The sequence below is a fragment of the Ornithorhynchus anatinus genome, chromosome 16 (assembly GCF_004115215.2).
Source record: "Ornithorhynchus anatinus isolate Pmale09 chromosome 16, mOrnAna1.pri.v4, whole genome shotgun sequence".
In the NCBI taxonomy this organism is placed as follows: Eukaryota; Metazoa; Chordata; class Mammalia; order Monotremata; family Ornithorhynchidae; genus Ornithorhynchus; species Ornithorhynchus anatinus.
In genome coordinates, this window is record NC_041743.1 from 33,122,667 (window position 1) to 33,146,510 (window position 23,844).

General features: G+C 44.6%; 1 protein-coding gene across 1 annotated transcript in view; it reads right to left on the bottom strand.

Moving 5' to 3' along the window:
* SORCS3 (sortilin related VPS10 domain containing receptor 3) overlaps nucleotides 1-23,844 on the bottom strand; it is a 400,591-nt gene that overhangs the window by 264,688 nt on the left and 112,059 nt on the right. Inside the window, exon 2 of the mRNA XM_029080272.1 lies at nucleotides 9,813-9,880. Within this exon, the coding sequence (XP_028936105.1) occupies nucleotides 9,813-9,880 (68 nt within the window). The remainder of the gene's footprint in view (nucleotides 1-9,812; nucleotides 9,881-23,844) is intronic.

Below are 23,844 nucleotides of genomic sequence, written 5' to 3' on the forward strand. Positions count from 1 at the left end.
AAGCCTTCTGACTGTGTGTTCTCAGAGAAGCCCTAACTCCAAAGGAGCAGGCTGAGATCATGCCCCTGTGTCAAGACAGCAGTCAATTCCTCAGATGACGCTGAGCGGCCTCCAGCCCCGGAGATCTTTAGGCAAACCGTAAGTGTCTCTGTGTCCTGGATGGCCTAGTGATTCACCTTCCAGGAGGCAGGATGCTGGACCAGATGACTTCATGGCACCTTCCAGCAATTTGATTTAGTGATGTTACTCAGATTACGATTGGTCTTTAGCTTTCCAAATGCCTAATGCCCTTCTGGTAATGAGGCATTTTTCCCAAGGTGCTGTTGGCGGGGGGTGATTCACTAAGGGTATGGAAAAGGAGATCAAATAATGTAAGTACCCTTTCTCCTTAGTATTCCTCCTTCCACCTTCATTCCATAATAGGCCTCAGGGTTGAGAACAAACTTACCTCCATCTCATCGTGGACCTCTCACCTATGTACTGCCACTAGTCTAGAATGATTTCCCTCTTCATATCCAAAAATATGGTCACTCTCCCCACCTTCAGAGACTTATCTCCTCCAAGAGACCTTCCCCAACTAAGCCCTCATTTCCTCTTCTCTCACTCCCTTCTGTGTCACCTTTACATTTGGATTTGCACCCTTTATTCACCCCTCCCTCGGCCCCACAGCACTTATGTTTATATCTGAGTGTATTTATATTAATCAATATAGCCCCTCTGGACTATAAGCTCATTGTTGTCAGGGTACATGTGTACCATCTCTGTTATACTGTACTCTCCCAAGCGCTTAGTTCAGTGAGTGCACTGTAAATGTGCAATAAATACGATTGATTCTTCCCGTGACAATTTACCTCTTTGGCAATTACCTATTGGTGGTGCGTTTTTCATTTTAATAGTCAGCTGGTAGCCATACCTTGGCTCCTTACAAATTGAGAATTTCAAAAAGTCAGTGAAAATCATTTGTAGAAATCTTGTAAGACAGCCAACCTTTGAAGTCTAATATCTAGCCCAAAGCAGTAGATACATGTTTGAAGTATAAGAGGGATCTTGGGAACTAAAATTAACAATTTAACACAAATTTTTGATGTTAATTTACCCATTTCCAAAGTTTTCCCTTCAAAGATGGGCCATTCACTGTACACGTGCTAGAAATTTAGTTCATGTATAATATTCTATGACTATTCTTTTAACCCCACATATTATGTTGATGCACCACTCCTTCACAACTCCTCCACGGTTTCTGCCATTTTGAGTCTTGATTTTTATCCTCATGCAAGACAAAATTACTGTATTCACTCCTCACTAAGTGTTGGTTTCTTTTTGCACAATATGTTTTGGGGGGTTTACATTACTGAAGGAATCATTAAAACTTGGAGGCTCTTGGTTGGAAAGAGTTTGCCAAATTCTGACAAGGAAATAAACTTCCATCAGGGAAGAATAAAATGAACACAAACACATTAAGAATATAGAAGAATAGTTTACCAATAACCTGAAAGACTCAGTGCCCAAACTAAACGTCCTAACATCTAAGGTTGGCGATGGGGACGGAGAAAAAACAGCTATTATCAGTATCACAAAGGCACTGCAATTTGTCAAATAAAATGGAGGAGGCCCAACAAGAAAGATTTCCTGGAAGTCTTTAAAATGTAAAGAGTGTCATAGATCAACAAGGCTCCCCCATTAACTACCCCAATTTTTTAATGGTGTTTGTTAAGTGCTTACTCTGTCTCAAACACTGTTCTAAACCCTGGGATAGATACAAGTTAATTATGTTGAAACAGAGCTTGTCCTACAAGGGGCTCCTAGTCTAGGTGGGAGGGAGAACAGATATTTAATCCCCATTTTGCAGTTGAGGAATCTGAGGCACAGAGAAGTTTAGTGACTTGCCCAAGGCCATACAGCAAGCAATTGGCAGAGCTGGGATTAGAACTCAGGTCCTGTGACTCCCAAGCCTGTGCTCTTTCCACTGGACCACACTGCTTGTTTTCTAGATTTATTAACCTTTATAGAGAGATCTCATTCATTACAATTATAATGGGGAAAAATGTGCTCAATTTTCTTATTTTTAATGTCAGTAATTCAATCAAGACCTACTGAAACATTCAGAAGGACCACACATGGATTCCCATCCTTAGGGATCAGACTGTTGCCAAATTCCAGATTCTGTTTCCTGAGAACCCATGATCCCAGCTACCTGGTCACCCTGACCCTGGAAAGCCCATCCCAGCAAAAACAATTTACACTGACTTTTGAGCAGCCCTTTCTAAGATCAGTGATAAGTGATTAAGAAAGCCTGTTGCTGTCAAATTGTGCGCTGATTGTGTAATGGTGCTAATTAGTAAGTGCCAGAGCTCATTCCAATAATTAACCTTTATGAATGTCATTGATAATGATAAGAACTCTACTATGGATTGCTGTATGAGCAGTGGCTTGCATCACTCCTGGCAGGGAACAAGAAAAAAAAAATGGTGATACAACTTAGAATGGGTGAAGCAGTAAAAGGGCTCTTTAGGAGGCACAAGTACCACTAAATGCCCTTTCTAAATTCACTGAAGTGAGGTCTAAAATAAGCTCCAGATGAAGCCAACAACTGACTTTTCTCAAAGTGGAGAGGACAAAGAAATAAAACAGTGAGAGCTTTTAGAGTATTCGTTAAGTGCTTACTATGTGTCAAGCACTGTTCTAGGCACTGGGGTAGATACTAGTTTATCAGGTTGGACACATTCCCTGTCCCGCATGAGACTCACAGTCTAAGTAGGAGGGACTAGGATTTAATCCCCATTTTACAGTTGAGGAAACTGAGGCATGGAGAAGTGAAGTGACTCACCCAAGGTGACTCACCCAAGGTGACTCACCCAGAGAAGCAGCATGGCGCAGTGGAAAGAGATGGGCTTTGGAGTCAGGGCTCATGAGTTCGAATCCCAGCTCTGCCACTTGCCAGCTGTGTGACTGTGGGCAAGTCACTTAACTTCTCTGTGCCTCAGTTCCCTAATCTGTAAAATGGGGATTAAGACTGTGAGCCCCACGTGGGACAACCTGATTCCCCTGTGTTTACCCCAGCGCTTAGAACAGTGCTCTGCACATAGTAAGCGCTTAACAAATACCAACATTATTAACATTATTAAGGTCACACAGCAAGCAATTGGCAGAGCCAGGATTAGAACCCAGGGCCTCTAATACCCAGTTGGAACTTGTGCTCTTCCAACTAGGCTGCTTCTGCCATACCCGGATGTGGAAAAGTCAGGAGTGAGGCTGGAATTCCATGCATATAAGACCCTGCTGTCAACACAGATCTACTTGGTGAGCTCATGATGGGCAATTAGTGGTCTGATTCCTGGGTTCTCCCACATAAGCAGCAGAAAGGCGAGAAAGCTAAACCCAGTGGTGGAGCCTACACAGAATACCATTACTAGAGGCCTGATTTGGGGGGAAATGGATCTAGTTCATAAATTCAGTGTTCTGATATTTATGGTTTGGAGAAATGGATCCTTTTTCTGATCTTTCGAGGCATTTTTCTCCCTAGACATTGTTCTACTGTTCTTGGTTGTCTAGGATATTGCAGTTATGGCATTCTATCTAGGCTTCCTCAGCCACCAAAGAGGAATAACTAACCCTTCTGCAGGTTCCCCACAGCTCCTGGGATGCAGAAGAGGTTTAGCTACCCATTTTTATCTCACAAAATAATTTCTAGGGCAATGGCCCTTGAGAAAAAGCAGCTCAGAGGTTTCTAACAACATTTACAGATGCTGTTCAATAAAGCAATTGGCCACCAAATGATGAGAAAGTAACTAGGAAAGCTCGACTACCTAATCTTTACAGTGATTATATACAAGCAAGAATGGGGCAGACAAAAAAATCTGTTATCCTATAAACTTGGAAATATATGAACCCTATGGTGGGGTCTTTTATGTTTTTTAGCTTCAAAACATTCATAAGGCCCATGTGCAGAACATCTGGCAAGGGAATAAATTAAGGACCCACCTTTCAGGCTGGGGAAATGAAGCCATTTGTAAACATCATTTTTAGAAGGGGCTGTTTGATGCTGTTCACTTATTAACTTCATTAGAAACCTAATGAATCTACTGCAGCGATAATGAGAGAGAGCTAGGGCTATGGAAAAGGATGGAATAATTTTCACACCATTTCTCCACTACCAGCGTTATTTATGATTGTTATAAAATGGCACGGTGCTTGGAGGGAAGAAAAAAACAACATAAAAGACCAATATAAACAGACACAATCCATGCTAAAGTGTTAGATTCTACTAGCCACTGGACAAAGAAACTAAGATTTATGCACCCTGCCTAATAGGGAGAAAAAGAAAAGGTCATAAAAAGGATCCATTTCTCTAAACCGCAAATATGAGAACATCAGATTTGAGAACTAGATCCATATCTCTGAACTCCCCTCCCCACAAATGGCAGTCCTCTAGTAAAGGTAGTCTCTAATAGGCTTCAGAATTAGGTTTAGCTTCTTCACCCTGTAGTTGTTCTGTGGGAGAAACCCAGGAATCTGACCATTATTGTCCATCAAGAGCTCACCACGGAGATCTGTGTTGATGAGAGGGTCCTATACATGTGGAATTCCAGCCTCAGCTCCTCACTTTTCCACATCAAGATTCGGGAGAAGCAGTACCGTCTATTGGAAAGAGCATGGGTCTGGGAGTCAGAGGACCTTGGGCAAATCACTAAACTTCTCCATGACTCAGTTACCTCATCTGTAAAATGGGGATTAAGACTGTGAGCCCCCTGTGGGATAGGGACTGGGTCCAAACCAATTAACTCGTATCTACCCCAGTACCTGGCGCAAAGGAAGCACTTAAATACCATTAAAAAAATAGGTACCTGAATGCCTATAGATTTAGGTAATTCCTCCTTGATCACTGGCCAAACCATTTCTTGAGCCATTTTGGTCTAGGGGAGGAACCAGGGTCAGGTCAACTGAATGGGCCAGGGCCTTCGAAGTGACAGCTTCCCCCCAAGAGAGGTGCGTTCACTTGCCTTTAGGTTACATTGAGTCAGTGTTTCTCAACCTGGCATTTGGGATCCTCAGTTGGAGGAGGGGGACATCAAAGAGGAGGACTTCCCAGTCACACTTGTATAGTGGCTTGGCAAGGCGCTGAATTGGACTTTGAGCTATATGAATAGAATCAACTAAGACACCCCCAACTCCCACTCCTTGCCACTTTTCAGGACCTTCTTGGGAAAAGGGGCTGAGACAAACTAGAACCTGTCTTTCTGTTGATCAATGAATCATATTTATTGAGTGCCTATGGGTGCAGAACACTCTACTAAGCACTTGGGAGAGTACAATACAACAGAGTTGGTAGACACACTCTATATCCACAAGACTAGGCTAGAGGGGAAGACAGACATTAAAATAATTGATCGATAAGTACATCAATGCTGTGAGTTGAAGATGATTAAATTATAATAACAATGATGTTATTTATTAAGTGCTTTCTATGTGCCAATCACTGTTCTAAGCACTGGGGTAGATACAGGTTTATCAGGTTGTCCCATGTGGGGCTCACAGTCTTAATCCCCATTTTACAGATGAAATGACTGAGGCACAGAGAAGTTAAGTGACTTGCCCAAAATCACACAGACGACAAGTGGTGGAGCAGGGATTAGAACCCAGGACCTCTGACTCCCACCCGGGCTCTTTCCACTAAGCCACGCTGCTTCTTAAAGGGTACAGATCCAAGTGCAAGGGTGATGCGGAAGGGAGAGGGAGGAGGGGAAATGAGGGCTTAGTCAGGGAAGGCCTCTTGGAGGGAGATGGAAATCAGGGGTGGGGGAATCACAGGGTGAATACAGGGCAAGAGGAAAAAGTGTATGTGGAAGGTAAAAACCTGAGAAGCACTGGACTTGGGGACTCACTTTGGAGACAAGGTAGAGGCAAAGTTGGACTCTCACTTTGGAGACAAGGAAGAGGTAAAGTTTTCATTCTCCAGGACCCAGTGAACTTTCAGGAGCTTCCTCTCACATTTTAGCTACTTCTCATCCATTCATAGCTTCAGCTATTACTTCTTGTCATTATTTCTCCTATCAACCTCTCCACCATCATTGTCAATCTACCCTTTCTACCTTCTCTGACCTATCCTCTCTCATCTCTTAAAGGCAAGGGCAACTGCTCTCCTCACACATGCTGTACCCCAGGCCTGCCACTCACTGAATCTGCCAGATCATAGCTCTCTCCAACTTCAAAGCCTCACTACCTCCATGAAACTTTCTCTGATTAATTCCCAGCACTTGACTCCACAACCCAACAGCTGCACTTGGTACATAAGTGTTTTAATCCTAGCCTCAACACCCCCATAACGTATTTTTAATATTCAATGTATCCAGCTACTTCTTCCTGACATTTGTATAGTACTACTCATTATAACCTTCTGCCAACTCCCGCTCACGCAATTCATAAAGAATTTCAGACTGCACCACTCAACCATAAGACTGTAAGCTCTCTGAGGAGAAGAAATACATGTCTTGCTACCTTTGTACTCAACCAAGTTCTTAGTACAGCTCTTCACACAGGAAATGCTTGAAAAATACCACTGATCAATTTAGAAGCAAACAGAAAACAGTTTCTGAGACAGAATTTCCTCACAGCATGCACCGTGCCAGTCATCTGAAGCTAACACATGAAAAGATTAAAGAACAGGGGGAGAAAGCTTTTAATTAATAGGAGAGTGAAAATGCTTCTCCAATCTGGGATTCTGTTTTTATTAATTCATTCCAATTCAGCAGGAATTCCACCAAGGAATAGGGACGAACAGATGTAAGGGGAAGCCCATAAATAAGTCATGAGTGTCATTAAAATCTGTAAACTAATATCTTCTGGGAAGTCTTGGCAATTATTATCAGGACTTTCTTGGCAAGTACAACATTAATAAATCTGAAAGGTCTCCTCTAAAAAAACAGCATATATACACCCCCCTAAAAGGTCACTGACAAAACAATTAGGAGAGACAAACAAATGACAAAGACAACAGCCTGAGATGTAATAAATGAACAAGATATAGAGACAAAAGAAACTGAGATCTCCTAGGTCACCCCTGACTTCCACTTAGGCATTTCCAATGGGCTCTACTCTTACCTAATGGACCTTGGAACATTCCACTGCCTTTAATAATGTTGATCAATCTCTATTCCTGGGAATGTTATCTTACCTTAGTTTTTCTGATGCAGCAAACTCTTGGTTTTCCTATCCCTCCAATCACTCCCTCTCAGTCTCATTTGCTGGCTATCTTCCATCCTTCACCCCCTATTTGGTGTTCTAATCCCCACTCTGTGACCTTGGCCAAATCATTTGACTTCTCTGTGCTTCAATTTCCTCATCTGTAAAATGGGAATTCAATCCCTGCTCTCCCTCCCACTTAGAATAGGAGTCCCATGGGTGACAGGGCCTGGGACCAATATGATTACTTCATATCTACCCCAGCGCTTAGAGCAATGATAGACACATAGTAAGTGCTTACTGCCCCAATTTTTATTATTACTAAAGGGGCCCAGCTGTGTGGGCAGACACCTCCTCTTCCTTGGGCTAAATCCCGGGACCCTCTTCAGTTTCTAGCATACCCATTTCACAGGGGAGGAAACTTCTAAGGACAAAGGACACATCTCAAGGCTTTAAGTAACTCTTAAGATCCTGAACGAGACATGGCCAATGTCCTCTGAAGTTTACTCACCTTATTCAAAGTTCCGTGCCCTGAACTATGCCTCCAATGTACCCTAAATTACTATTATTATTATTCAGGTGATGCTTCTACGAGCTTTGATACTGTGAATCCACTGGACACTCAGGCCTGGTTTGAGAGGAAGCAAAGGGGCAGCCAGTGTTGTTGCAATCACCTCGGTGCATCTAAGCCTATCTTTTTTTATTACTTTTAAAATATATTTTTTAAGTGCTTACTATGTGCCAGACACTGTACTAAGCACTTGGGTAGATACAAGCTAATCAGGTTGGACACAGTTTTAATCCCACATGGGGCTCACAGTTTTAATCCCCGTTTTACAGATGAGGGAACTGGGGCACAGAGAGGCTAAGTGACTTGCCCAAGGTTACACAGCAGACAAGTGACAGAACCGGAATTAGAACCCAGGTCTTTCTGGCTCCAAGGCCCATGCTCTATCCACTAGGAACTGCTCCCTACTACAATCTCCCGAGAGGCAGAGGGGCTGCTGTCACTTCTCAGCATTAGGATGGGATTTGCTGACTCATTTCATTATTTATGCCAAGCAGATTGCACAGTAATTATGCTTAAAGTGTCATCATGGTGTCATTTGTACTTGTTAGGTACAAGGTAAAAGTTTTTAAAAGCTTAAATACCCTGAAAAGTACACGGTAAGTGGAAACAGTTATGTTCCCATTTATTAGCCACATGGTTATTTATACCTTTACGGATGATCAAGGCACAGTGTAATGCGGATTCAGCCAGCCTGTGAACTGAGGCGCTCCGGCAGTGGTTACGAACTGTTAATCCCTTTGCATTTGCTAGATTGTTACCAGTCTACTGCCCTCCACCTCACTGGTCCCCAACCCACTGCACTGCTCTGAAAACAGGCAGGGAAGAGAGAAAGAGTAGCATCACTAGATCCTAAACATTGACTCGAGAGTCAAGGAAGAGGACAGAAAACAGGGCCAGCCCAGCCTCTAGGGCCGAGGATATGGCCAAATGAAAGGTAGCTGGTGGCAGCTTTCTCCCCATGATTTCCACCACATTACATTATACAAATGTGAGAGCAGTGTAACACATACCCCTTGCTACTAGGTTATAAAACTCGGCCAAGGCAACAATCAATCCGGTCTCAGTAGGTTTTACCACTTCCTTATTGGATCTCAGATTTAGTGGTAATTCCATGAGGTGGATGTAGGGTGTGGGTACATGGGAAGGTGGCCTGAATGGTGCCAACCTACAGGATGAGTAGAGGGGGCAGAGACATAAAGAGGTAGCCTCAATTGTAGCTACAGGATATTTTCCAAGCTGAGCCCTTGAGTGGTTAAATTGGCAAATAAATTATGTGGGATAAATTATGTGCATACTCTGAAAAACTGGAATAAAATCCTGAAAACCACTGATGAAGCAACCAGAAAAAGGTGAAACTCATTAGGGGGAAGTACAAGATGGACCATTCATGGAGAGAAGCCAAAGGGAGTGACGAGGCCCAATTAGAGGAGAAAAAAATGTCTCGGTGGGTCATAGGAGACCTCAAACTGAAGACGAATCAGTAATGTCATGCCGATATTGAAAAAGCTCTAACATGATACCCGTGGAAGAGGCCGGCTCCAACAGTTCCCATTTCAAGGATACGATGGAAAAATTTTCACATGCACAAACACGCTGGGGTGGGGCAGACAGAAGGGTGAGGGGGCAGGGGAGGTAGAGGGTCCTGAAGCCTTTCAGAATTGAAGATGCCACTGACAGTGAAATTCACCCACAGGGGATGTGAGTGACCTCGTGGGCACAAGTGATCGCAAAGGTCAACGCAAGGACCCACAGTCCCAGTTGCATCGTGCAGACACTAAAGCAGCCCCTGGCTGTGTTGTCACGTTTGTCTTTCGGAGGACCTGGTACTATTTTCCCTTTTGCCTCCTTGCCTCATGATCCTTAGGAAACTTCAGACCTCCTGCACTCAGTTGGTTCCCTGGCAGATGTGAAGGTCGCTGGACACTCACAGGCTGGAAGCTGTTGGAGCTAACCTTTCTATTCCTCCCTGGTTCATCCTCCCGCTCAGCACGTTAGCAATCTATTTCAGAGGAGCCAGTAAAGCACTCCATCTGCCTTCGTTTGGAGAGTTTAATCCGCTTACCTCCAGAGCGAGCTCTCAGTCACACTCCCCAAGTTGAAGTCGTAGAGCTTTGTCAGAATAAGTATCACCTGGAAGAATGAAATAAAAAGAGACAGAGGCTTCCTTTAGATTGTGTAACAATATATAATGCATCTCAAATCACCCAGAGGAGAGCTTAGCGTTTATCCATTAAAAGATGGGGGTATTATGGGATCAAGAAGCAAAAGGGAAAAAAATCATTAATTTAAATGCATCCATGAAGCTGGTAGCATTTATTTTAATCCCAAGGATGCTTTGCATTTGAAATAAAACATGCCAACAGGAATTAATTGACCATTGTCATCTTGTTTCTCCACAGCTGGACTTATTCAAGGTCAGGAATAAAGCCCTCTGAGGTTTGCTAACCAAACTGGCCAGTCAGACATCACAAAGCATTTCCTTTCCTTGCCTTTTCTGTGTGTCTCTTCTTTTCTCTCTCTTCTAGGCCTTAGACCGACTGAGCTAATGAGACTGAAAAGCTTCTTTTCAGGTGGTGAACGGCGTCAAGCTAGGAAGGGCTGTCTTTGTAGAAGGCAAAAGGTGTATTTGACTCTGCACCTTATGGGTTTGAAAGACTTCTTTTAACTGGGAAAGCAAATTCATGTTGGGGATGGTTTCTCAAGATATCATCAATGGTACTTATTCAGCGCTTACTATTTGCAGAACACTGTATTAAGCGCTTGGGAGAGTACAACAGAGTTGACTGAAGATATGCAAGCTGTACACCCAGCCAACATTTCTAGTACAGTGGCAGCACAGGACAGGATATTAGGTGAAATAGAGGCAGGTCACCAAATAATAACTGTGGTACTTGCCATGAACTGGGGAAGATAAAAGATAATCAGATCGAACACAACCCTTGTCCCATAAAGGGCTCTCAGTCTAAGGGAAAGGGAGAATGGGTAATATGTCCCCATTTTACAGATGACAAAACTGAGGCCCAGAGAAGTTAAGGGACTTGCCAAACACCACACAGCAGGCAAATAACAAGCAGGGATTAGAACTCATGTCCTCTGACTCCCAGGCCCATGTTCTTTCCCACTAGGCCACACAGCCTCTGTACCAGTTGGGTTATGGAGAACTCAGGAAAATTCTGCAGTCTGAATGTGAAGGCAATTACACATTCTGTGCCATGTACCCCTCTGGTTTCTGAAAAGCCCCCTAATCTCCTTGTAGGCAGTGAACTTTGACTATTACATTGTACCCTCCCAAGTGTTCCGCACATAGCAGATGCACAATAAATACAATTGATTCTCTGATCTGGAGCACACCTCCACCAGAAGCTGAGGAGGATGAGGCTCCCTCACTAACTTCCATAAACATATTCAGCTTCTTAAAGTGCAGTGGAATGAACCCGGCTCCAACCATTCGCACCTGAATCGATTTTAATCAAAACGCAGGTGCCTAATATACATTGCCCGCCTGCATGTGTGATAATCCAGTTACACATAATTGTGTTTATCTAAATTTAATGCACAACTCATTTCACTTTTCTTAGCTACTTCCCATTCTACAATTTAACTTCCTCCAGTTCATTTAAACAGCAAGCCATTAAACTGTTTCCAAGATAATGAATTTGTGCTAGCCGAGATGGGGCTTTCCATTCTAGGTATCCATTTAAGATTAAAGAAAAATAATCAGCCATTCTATTGAGCATTTTTATGGCCCTTAATGACAACCAAGCAGTCTGCCATTGGATTTATTCCCCCCCATCCTGCCAAGAGGTCAGTCGGTATGGTCACCCCTCCGATTTTGCTGATGAGGAAACAAATAGGGGTGATAATGTGGGGCCCAACCGAGGTTTACAAGAGTTGGTGGCAGAGCCTACCCAAGTTTCCATCCCAAGGCCTGGGCCCAAGGGCTCCACCACCCAATGGGGAATGGTAAGGGGTCAATCGGTGATATTTATTGAGCGCCTACTGTGCAGAACACTGATCTATGCGCTTTGAACAGTACAATACAGTTGGTAGGTGTTGTCCCAAGGAAACTATACTGCTTTGTGCCCTGCTGGAATGAAAACATACACATTTCCTCAGCATATATTGTGAGCAGAACACTAGATTAGCCACTTGGTTGGTAGGAAGGACATGAGAGAGAGAGAGAGAGAGAGAGAGAGAGACATTATCCCTCCAAGGAACTTACGGGAGGCAGGGGGAAGACTGTAAATACACTAGGAGAGGAAGTCCAAGCTAATGAAGAAAACAGTCTAGAGAGCTATGCATCTCAAGCCAGGTTGTACAGACAGGAACTGAAGAATTTTGGTGGTGGAGTGAGTGGCTGCACGAACAGGATGAGTCAGCTTCCTTCAATTCCCGGCCCTCTGACCTGTCGGTCTTCAACACCTCTTCCGATGTCAAGAGAGAGGAAAGGCTTGGACTGCCTTCTATCTAACCTGTCAGCAGCACAACCGAGGGGAAAGAACATGGGCCTGGGAGTCAGAAATCCTAGGTTCTGATTCCGGCTCTGCCAATGGCCTATGTGACCTTGGGCAAGTCACTTGTCTGCGTCTCAGTTGCTTCATTCGTGAAGCAGGGATTCAATAACTGTTCTCCTTCCCACTTAGACTAGGAGCCCCATGTGAGACAGGGACTCTGTCTAACCTGATGATTTCGATGCTGACCCAGCGCTCGGCACTAAGTAAGCACCTAACAGCATCACTATTATACTACTACCCCAAGTGGCATTAGAGATGATAGATCAGGAAAAACATTCCCTCCTCCCAAACTGGTTCACTTATTTATTCCATCGTATTTAATTGAGTGCTTACTGTGTGCAGAGTACTGTACTGAGTGTTTAAGAGAGCACAGTAGGACAATAAACAGGCACATTCCCTGCCCACAGTGAGCTTAGAGTTTGGAGGGGCTGTCCTTCATCTATGGTGGGGCTGGAGGTGTGGCCCAGGTCACAGTCACATGGGGAAGGGGTATCTGGGTTTGGAGTTGGTCACAGACCACCACCCTACCCCCCCAATGATGTCTTCATTTCAGCAAGTCACCGAGTAGCAGGACAAACCTTTAGTCACTTTGGAGGGGAAGAGTACATCTCTACCATTCATTACAATTGCTAACTGCTGTTCTCTGCCATCCCCACTCTTAAGCAACCATTCCTTTTATGGCCAAAGCCAGTGGAGATGAGAGAGTGGAAGCAAAAAAAGACATACTCCCAAAAAATTGCCAGAGAACACCGACTTAAGGGCTAGGTTGGATGGGGACGGCGCCTGCAAGCAGTCAGAAAGCAAAGCTATTAGTATCGCTCTGAAGGGATGATAATGTAACTTTTTGTCTCCAAGCATCGTGTGTTCGGCCAACAAAGCAAGGTAAAATGAGTTCCTCCAGGTCCCCCGGCTATAGGACAGCCTGAAATATCAGAAACTTCACTCCAGTGTTTTGCAACCTTTTAAAGGCTTCCTATGAGAAGATAATGACCACCAAAGAAAAGAGGGGATACCAAAAAGGTTGCATTGGCAACCAGGATATGCATCCCAGGTGGTAATACTGGTAATTCTAAAATACTGGCAACACATTAGAAAGAGAAGGGCTGCAGGGACCTCAGAAAATTCTCACATGTGCTCCTGAAATTAGTCCCTCTAAGAAGATCTCAAAGGGAGTGGTGGCAGGAACTTTTTTAAGATAATGCTGGTTCTTTCCTCATACACCCTAAATCTGCCAAAGTAGCCCTCCCATGGAGCAAAATGAGCAAGAGCCACTCTTAGCACTCCCATTTCTCACTCATCTTCAGCAATTACGCATATAGCTACAGACTACCATTTATATATTCGATAACAACCACCTTAGTATTTGCTAAGCACTTACTATGTGTCAAGCACTGTGCTGAGCACACAGACCCTGCCCCACATAGGGCACCCATTCTGAAAGGGAAGGAGAAGAGGTATTTCATTCCCATGTTATAGTTGAGGAAACTGAGACACAGAGTAGTTAAGCCCAAGGTCATCCAACAGGCTATTTCACCTCGATGTACTGAACACTTTCCTGTTACATCTTCTATATATGCATACTATTTAAAAAGAGTTTGTAGTCCATCTTTTCCAATAGAATGGGAGCTTCCTAAGGGTGAAGATCATGTGTCTTATGTCTACTGAATTGTTCCAAATACTTAGACTGCTTCACACTCAGTAGGCATTCAGTAAATATCAATGATTGATAGATTTAAGAACACAGGTTTGCTACCCTCTCTCAGTTTTTACCCTTTTTATGCGTGTACCCTTGTCTTTCAGGAACATATCTAGAAGCCTCCAGATAAAGTCATTCTAGTAGCATAATAATAATTATGGTATTTGTTAAGCATTTACTTTGTGCCAGGCACTGTTCTAAGTGCTGGGTTGAATACAAGTAAATCGGGTTGGACACAGTCCCTGTCCCACATGGGGCTCACAACTTCAATCCCCATTTTACAGATGAGGTCCCTGAGGCCCAGAGAAGTGAACTGACTTGCCCAAAGTCACACAGCAGACTGTGGGAGTGCCAGGATTAGAATTTATGACTTTCTGACTCCCAGGCCCATGCTCTAGCCACTAAGCCATGCTGCTTGAGCATCCATTTTAACATTTCCACCAACTTTCCTTTCAGATTCCCTTTCCAAGAAGTTTTTTTTATTCCTGATATAAAAGATTGAGAGGCAATATGGCCTAATTAAAAAGAGCACACATCTGGGAATCAGAGGACCTGGGTTCTAATCCTGACTCCACCACTTGTCAACTGTGTGACCTTGGGCAAGTTACTTCACTTCTCTGGTCCTCAGTTACCTCATCTGTAAAATGGGGATTAAGACTGTGAGCCCCAAGTGATACATGGACTCCATCCAACCTGATTATCTTGTTTGTGTATCTGGCAGATAGTAAGCGCTTAACCAATACCATTAAATAAGAAAGAGGGAGTTCTGGAATTAAGCTGTGAAAAAAGATATGGAAGAATGCAGGCATTGCTGGAATTTATAGATCATAGACTTCCTTGCAACTGTGCAAGTGGAGTGCATCAATGGGACGGCTCGTTCTCAAGGACCAGAGGGGTATCAGAACACTATCCCAGGGTATTCCTTCAGAAAAACTATTCTCTTATCTAGCATAAATCCCTTACTTTGACATTTTCTCTGCAAAGAGCCATTTCTTCTGGCCTACCCTTGAGAGATGGACCTGGCTATAAAAAGTAATGCTACAGCACAAGAATCAGGGACCCTGAAAATCAGTAAATGATCCCAGAGGTAGGGACACCGGGGCCAGGGAGAGGGAATCTAAATGACCTTTTTGAGTTTCAAAGCAAAAATCAATGACACAAGCAAGATGTGTCATAAGTAGTGAGCTTTTGCTCCATACACCACTAAAGGGTGGAACTGTTTATGGAAAAGCAGTGTGGCCTAGTGGAAAGAGCATGGCCCTGGGAGTCAGAGGAACTGCATTCTAAACCCAACAACGCCTTATGCCTGCTGTGTCACTTTGAGCAAGTCACTTCAGTTCTCTGTGCTTCAGTTTCCTCATTTGTAAAATGGGAAGTATGTACCTGTTCTCCCTCTTAAATACGAGGCCCATGTGAGGCAGGGACTGCACCTGACCTGATTGACTTTTTTCTACCCCAGTTCTTTAAAACAATACATGATGTATAGAAGCATTTATCATAAATGTCACCAACTGGAAAATAACTTCAAGAAGTCATATGGCCCAGCTCCTTTCCTCCAAGGAGGTAAATAGCACAGCATAGTGGATAGAGCATGGGCCCAGGAATCAGAAGGTCATGAGTTCTAATCCTGGCTCTGCCACTTGTCTGCTGTGACAACCTGGGCAAGTCACTTCACTTCTCTGTGCCTCAGTTACCTCATCTGTAAAATGGGAACTGAGACTGTGGGACAGGGACTCTGTCCAACTCGATTTGCTTGTATCCACCCCAGTGCTTAGTACAGTGCCTAGAACATAGTAACCACTTAAATACCATCATCATTATTTAAATTTTCCTTATTTTAAAAGCCTCAGGGATGGTAAGGACACAGCCTCCACTTGAAGAACTTGGGGAAAAAAGGCTTCAAAGCCCAGACCTGCTTAGAACTGTGCTCTGCTCACAGCAGCGACTCCAAAAGGAGATATGCTCATCAGCAATGCTTGGACCACCTTCAATCAAGACACTATCCACCCCACCCAACAGGGGCACCTTAAAAACACAGACAACTCTTCTTTCCTCATTGAGGTGAAGGAATCCCAAAGCCAATCATGGCTGATCTCCCCTGCCTGGATCTCAGAGGGAATCCAGAGCCCCAGGGAACTTCTGCCCTATGAAGGAATTATGTGTAATCCGCAAAACCATAAATCATCGAGGAACTCATGCAAACCTGTAAGCGCATGTGGTAGTGAAAGGACCTTTCATGCCTATAAAATTTTACTATGAAGGAAAATTACTTTAGTTCATTAAACCCGCTGGCTCGTTTGCCAGCTTTAAATCGGTTGAAGTCTCTGCATAACCTAGAAGCCTCCTGATATCCCCCTTTCTCGCTCTATTTCTTCCTCCCCCACTCACAACTGATAACAGGAGTGTGTGAGACTCCTGCAGAGGAAGTGAAAAGAATGCAGATGCCACCCGGTAACTATTAGAAGAGGTTGATCAATTAGTCATTGGAAGTTATCAAGTGCTTACCGAGTGCCTTGAATAGGGTAATCAGCAGCCACTACGAATACCTGGGTTTATTCCCTTTTATACAGTATCGTCCTATGAAGAATAAGAGGCCAGCTCTTTGGGAGCCCTGGCTACATATTCCTGAGGGTAAGAAATACTGGGAGAAGCAGCATTGGCTAATGGAAAGGGCATGGTCCTGGGAGTCAGAGGATCTGGGTTCCAATCCTGATTCTGTCAATTGCTTGCTGTATGACCTTAGGCAAGTCACTTAACTTCTCTGTGCTGCCATTCCCTCAACTGTCAAAAGAGGATTAAACACCTGTTCTCCCTCCTATACTGTGAGCCTCATATGGGACAGGGACTGTGTCTGACTTACCTTGTACCTACCCCAGCACTTAGAATAATGTTCGACACATAGTAAGCACTTAAAAACCATTAAAAATAAAATAACTGGAGAACAATGTGTACTGGGCACCAGTATCCAGGCCATACAAAAAGACAAAAGTCGGGAAGGCCTGGAAGATGAGAGGCCACTGCGGTGGCTTCCCCCTACACTGCCAGCTGGTAAAGTCCAGGGTCATTCTAGATAAATCCTTACCTACAACACTTAAGTCACCAGGAGTCATCAATACCAGGTGAGGTGAGATAGACCCCTGTGCTACTGAAGCTCTTTCATCTCCACTTGAATGTCCAATGTCCAACAGGCAAAAAGATGTAGAAAACCAACTGTCATGGCCTCGTCACTGACATTCAGGTGCTGGGGAAAACTCAGATAGGAGTCTGTGTGAGGCAAGGAGCAGCCCAAGAAGCCTACCATTCAATCATTCCCATTAGACTGTAAACTTTCTGAGGTCAGGGACTGTGTCTACCAACTCTGTTAGATACTACTCTTCCAAGAACTTAGGAGCATGCTCTGCACCAATAAGCGCTCAAATACCTTTGACTGAAAGTGGTGTTCAGAGTCCCTGCCCCAATGAGGGAAGCAGTGGTGTACTGATGACATCCAACATGTCACCAGTGCCCTGGGTTAAATTCCCAATGAGGGCCTCAGAGTTTCAACAAAACATCAACATAACAAGCTCCTTCAACAACAAAAACCGAGAGCATGACATGTCCTCCAAAGTGTAATTCAATTTCTAAATTAAAAATCTCTAGCCAAAGAACTTCTAAACCAAATAACTCAAAATTCACTCCTACAGTTTTGTTCTACCAATAGGGGCACTTAAGCCCTTAATATGTGTCCAGGACTATACTAAGCGCTGTGGTTGATAGTTGGGTTGGATGAAATCCCTGTCTCATATGGGGCTCACAGTCTAAGGGAATGAGTGAAGAGTTTTTTGGTCCCCAGTTTACAAATGAGGAAACTGAGGCATAAAGAAGTTAAGTGGCTGTCCAAGGTCATTCAAAGGCAGGTGTTGGAGCCAGGATTAGAATTTAGGACCCCTGCCCCCGAGGCTCATGCTTTCTTCTAGGCCTTTATTGTTCTAAAAGGGTTTTCAGCATTATAAAAGAGGCTACTAATCAGTGGACAGTTGCTTATTCCTGCTGTTCCGAAGGGCTGGAATAGGAGGGAGTCCTGCAGGGCCCATTAGCAGGAGATATTCTGGGTAAATCATTATTTGTCACTATTCAATGGGCTTGGCCTAGTCCCCAGTGAGTAATCGGTCTTTCAAACTCAATAACTACATGCAGATTCCTTGGTGGATGCAAAGAGTTGGGAATAGACCATCAAGAAGGAGCATGCTCGCCAGTGACACAAATCCCAGAAGTCAGATTGGGGAGAAGACTGATAGAGCTATCCAACCCATTCTCTGCCAAAGAGTAATTGCCTCCCTCCAGTCTAATTTCTGGGTCCAGCATTTGTCTGGCAAGCAAACAGATACTTCCACAAGAAAGTTTTCTACCTTTTTAAAAAAACAATATGAACTGGTCTTGTTCTCAGATTAACTCACTAAAAATGAATATGAGCTCCAGTGACTGGTGGGGATATGATTTAAGGATCTTTTATCATGAATTCTAGAATGCCATAACAAAGGCATAACTTATTTTTATTGATCACAGTGGATCAAATCTTTCTATCTTTCCTCTGGGTAAAACTCCATAGTCCCAGTCTTGAGAAATTTATTTTTTGTCAAATAAAAAGCTAATCTGTATCTTGGACCCTCAGCTTTCCCGGTAAGAATCTTGGCAAGGGAAAACAAAACCAAATAACAACAAAAAAAACCCAGCTTCTTTTCTGCCTTGGTCTTCTACACACTTGTACAAATGATGATCTTCTGTTCTGATCTGACCTGGACAATGCTAGCAGGATATGTGTAGCAGGTAAAGCAGTGTCACCACAAGACAACAAGTTTTTACAATGGGGCCTTCAAAACAGGTCAGGGTTCAACCCAGTCTGATGTATCAACTTTCCAGAATTAAGGTTTAAATATAGGGATGGGAAGATGGGGATAACGTGACACCTAAACAGGAAGGAGCAGAGACCATCTTTGACTTTATTACTGAGTAGTATGGTCAGCCAAATCCCTGAGAAATACTCTCAGGGGAAGGCTTAATGTCTGTCCTGAGGATGAAGATGTAGTTTCCCTACAAGAATCCATCAACTTTTGTTATCTCTTTTCAAAGCTGCTTTGCTGACCCTATGGATTTTTTGCCCCTGCCTTCAACTCCCCCTTCTCCAGAGAAAGAGCACAGTCAATGGCAAAATAAAAATTTCTCCATTTTAATTAGCAGGAGAATTTAGAACAACTTTTTTGTCTTGTGCCTGGTAACCCAGTCTTAGCAAACCAGCATCAAGCAACTGAGACAGGGAATGGGCAATAGGAGTAATGAATCCAAGTTGCGTAAAGCATTAGTCTGTCCTGGTTGGTTGAGCCCTAGAAAGGTTCCCACTATAAATGATCTATTTCAGGGGCTCCACACTCTCTCCACAATAGATAGAGGCATTTGGCCACAGAGTAGGTGGAGCTGTCCCCTAAGTTTTTCAAGGATTTTGGTTTTTAGGTTTAGTTTTGCTTTTGACGTTTTTACTGCCCCTTTTATCCGGCCAAAGCTTTCTTAGCTCCTCCGCTGTCCAGCATCCCAGCTGACTACAGCTAATTTGTCTGAGGATTTGCACCTGTTTTGGAACCTCTCTGGATAAGTAAGGGAGGCCTGAAAGGATTTTACAAAGCAAAGGTGTGTACCCCACTGAACAAATAGCATAAAATGCAGGTGAGGAACTATAAGGAATCTGTTGATCCATAAATTACCCAAAAATATCCCATTTCTCTAGATTACAAACTCATCCTGAGCAGGGAACATGTCTTCCAACTGTGGTATTGTACTCTCCCAAGCAGTTAGTACAGGGCTCTGCACACAGTAAGTGCTCAGTAAATATGAATGATTGATTCCTGACCACAGAGGCACTCTCTAAACTGTGAGCAACCACTTTGCAACACAAATAAGGGAGAAAATCAGCATAAAAGCAGAAGTCAGCACAATTCTTCTATTAACTAAAGGACTCTGGGAACATGCTCAAAAAATCTAAGGGTGAAAGTTTTTTTTCCAAGTCCCCGGCCAATTTCATCCTCCTCTGTTCCCTCGCTAAAATAAAGGTTCTGTATAAAATCCCTTTCTCCCCACTTCAAGCCGCCCACTTTACCATGAACCAAATGACTCACAAAAAAGGGCAAAGGTAGAGGAAGAACTGTTGCTCTTTCCAAAATAGAAGCTGCAACTCATGATCCAGGGCTCATGTGAAAAGGAGCTATGCGGTTCCTTCCCACCTCCTGGGCTCCAGGGAGATCCACCCAGTTTGGCAATTTACTTGTAACTTCGCTCAAAATAAGCCCAGGCCTGGAGCAGTAGAGGAACCTGTGGGTGTGGAGTGAAGGATTCTGGAAACTCACAAGGCAGAAATAGAAGAAATTGATTGGGTGTATACAAATCAGAACACCTTCCCATGACCCCACCCTCCATAACACACCCTGTGGGATTTAGGGCAATTAGGCCACATTTGTGGCTATCCTCTTGGCTAGATGCCCCCCCTCCCCCATCTCTCACCCCCAATGATCTGGCCACCTATTTCCTCACGAAAATCAACACGATTAGGTCTGAGCTCCCCAAAGTCACCCCTCCGCCTCTCCCCTCCCCCCCACCGACCCCCTCCCCTACTTTCCCATCCTTCCCTGCAGTATCCTCAGAGGAGATCTCCTCCCTCCTCGCAAGTGCCACCCCCTCCACCTGCGCCTCGGACCCCATTCCCTCTCACCTTATTAAAACCATCGCCCCTGCCCTCCTACCTTCCTTAACTTCTATTTTTAACCACTCAATCTCCAAGGGCTCCTTCCCCTCTGCCTTCAAACATGCCCACGTCTCCCCCATCCTAAAAAAACCCGCTCTCGACCCCACTTCCCCCTCCAGTTATCGCCCTATCTCCCTACTACCCTTCCTTTCCAAAATCCTAGAACGAGTCGTCTACAATCGATGCTTAGAATTCCTAAACTCCCATTCTCTCCTAGACCCCCTCCAATCTGGCTTCCGTCCCCTCCACTCTACCGAGACTGCTCTCTCTAAGGTCACCCGTGACCTCCTTCTTGCCAAATCCAATGGCTCCTACTCCATTCTAATCCTCTTTGACCTCTCTGCTGCCTTTGACACTGTCGACCATCCCCTCCTCCTCCATACCTTATCTCACCTTGGCTTCACGGACTCTGTCCTCTCCTGGTTCTCCTCTTACCTCTCTGGCCGGTCATTCTCGGTCTCCTTCGCTGGAGCCTCCTCCCCCTCCCATCCTTTAACTGTTGGAGTTCCTCAAGGGTCAGTTCTTGGCCCTCTTCTGTTCTCTATTTACACTCACTCCCTCGGTGAACTCATCCGCTCTCACGGCTTTGACTACCATCTCTACGCAGGTGACACGCAGATCTACATCTCTGCCCCTGTCCTCTCCCTCTCCCTTCAGGCTCGCATCTCCTCCTGCCTCCGGGACGTCTCCACCTGGATGTCGGCCCGCCACCTAAAACTCAACATGAGCAAGACTGAGCTTCTCATCTTCCTTCCCAAACCCGGTCCTCTCCCAGACTTCTCTATCACCGTGGATGGCACGACCATCCTTCCTGTCTCTCAGGCCCGCAATCTCGGTGTCATCCTTGACTCATCTCTCTCGTTCACCCCACACATCCTATCCGTTACCAAGACCTGCCGGTTTCACCTCTACAATATCGCCAAGATCCGCCCTTTCCTCTCCACCCAAATGGCTACCTTACTGTTACGGGCTCTCGTTATATCCCGGCTAGACTACTGTGTCAGCCTTCTCTCTGACCTCCCTTCCTCCTCTCTCGCCCCGCTCCGGTCTATTCTTCACTCCGCTGCCCGGCTCATCTTCCTGCAAAAATGATCTGGGCATGTCACTCACCTTCTTAAACAACTCCAGTGGTTGCCTATCGACCTCCGCTCCAAACAAAAACTCCTCACTCTAGGCTTCAAGGCTCTCCATCACCTTGCCCCTTCCTACCTCTCCTCCCTTCTCTCTTTCTACCGCCCGCCCCGCACGCTCCGCTCCTCCGCCGCCCACCTCCTCACCGTCCCTCAGTCTCGCCTATCCCGCCGTTGACCCCTGGGTCACGTCCTCCCGCGGTCCTGGAACGCCCTCCCTCCTCACCTCCGCCAAACTGATTCTCTTTCCCTCTTCAAAACCCTACTTAAAACTCACCTCCTCCAAGAGGCGTTCCCAGACTGAGCTCCTCTTCTCCCTCTACTCCCTCTGCCATCCCCCCTTTACCTCTCCGCAGCTTAACCCTCTTTTTCCCCTTTTCCCTCTGCTCCTCCACCTCTCCCTTCCCATCCCCACAGCACCGTACTCGTCCGCTCAACTGTATACATTTTCGTTACCCTATTTATTTTGTTAATGAATTGTACATCGCCTTGATTCTATTTAGTTGCCATTGTTTTTACGAGATGTTCTTCCCCTTGACTCTATTTATCGCCATTGTTCTTGTCTATCCATCTCCCCCGATTAGACTGTAAGCCCGTCAAACGGCAGGGGCTGTCTCTATCTGTTGCCGACTTGTTCATCCCAAGCTCTTAGTACAGTGCTCTGCACACAGTAAGCGCTCAATAAATACTATTGAATGAATAGATGCCAGACCTGTAGTTAATGCTGTGGATACTGAGGGTTTTGCTGCTTTTTGACTGTTTTATAGGAGGGGAAGGAAGAAGTATTTGGTTATCAGCATTGGTTGGACACTCAATTGCCAGAAATGAACCAAGAGCTCTACCTGCATAGGGCTGGAAAAAGTTATCCCTAAAGAATGTCAGAGCCTGCCTCACGAGGAACATTTAGAAGAAGAGCTATTAGGAACCACAGCTGATTCCCACAGAGCTGTTTATCCCAACACACTAGGCTAGGGCAAGGTTCATCGTGAGGTAAATTCACTCACAATGAGGAGGCCTAAATTACCTTTGGTTAGAGGCAAAGCCCCTTGGCAGGTTGAAGTGACTGAGCTTATTATTGCTCCGTTTCAAATGTTCAGTTGCAGCAAACTAAGCAGTATCCAGGGGCTGGTTATCTGCACTCAGGGAGTAACTTAGAAGCATCTTTGCTTAGTGGAAAAAAGATGGACCTGGAAGCCAAAGGATCTGGGTTCTAATCAAAATCACAGCTTTGCCAATTGCCTGATGTCATTTAACTTATCTGTACCTCAACTGTAAAATGGGGGTTCAATATCTGTTCTTCCTCCTATTTAGACTTTGAGCCTTAAGAGGGAGGGGATTGTGTCTAGTCTAATCAACTTGTATCTATGCCAATACTTAGAACAGTGCTTGACACATAGTAAGTGCTTACCAAATATAATAATAACAATAATATTAATAAACAACTACTTTCGGCTCCAGGCATGTAAGCTCAGAGTTACAGGGGCAATTTGTTTTTTTGCCCCAAGAGATTGGAAATCTTAATGAGTTTCTGGGTTGAGATGTGATTGAAAGTAAAAGTTCTGTCTATATGGCTAGGCCTCCATCCTACATCTCTTTCTGCATCGGACTCTGCAGTGCTGGCAGCTTGTTAGCAACATACTCAACTGATGACTTTCCTCTGCCCCACCATTACCTTACAAAGCTTTGCTCCTACTCAGATGTGAATCACTTCTGATGTGGACTGGAAGGGAGGAGATTACACAGTGTTGATTCATTCCCTCCCCCCTACCCCGCTCCACCTCATGAAGGCTTTATTTAAGTAACTCCGGTGACTCAGGGATGTCAGCATCTCATCGCCAGAAACCAAAATGTTGGCTTTCAGGATGACAAACCAGTGAGCAGGTGGCTTCTGATGCCACCCCCATCCTCACAGGACCAGAAAAATGTGACTAGTTAAAGGGCTGTCCAGGTGACAAGATCTGTGCTGCCTCACACACCAGTTGCCA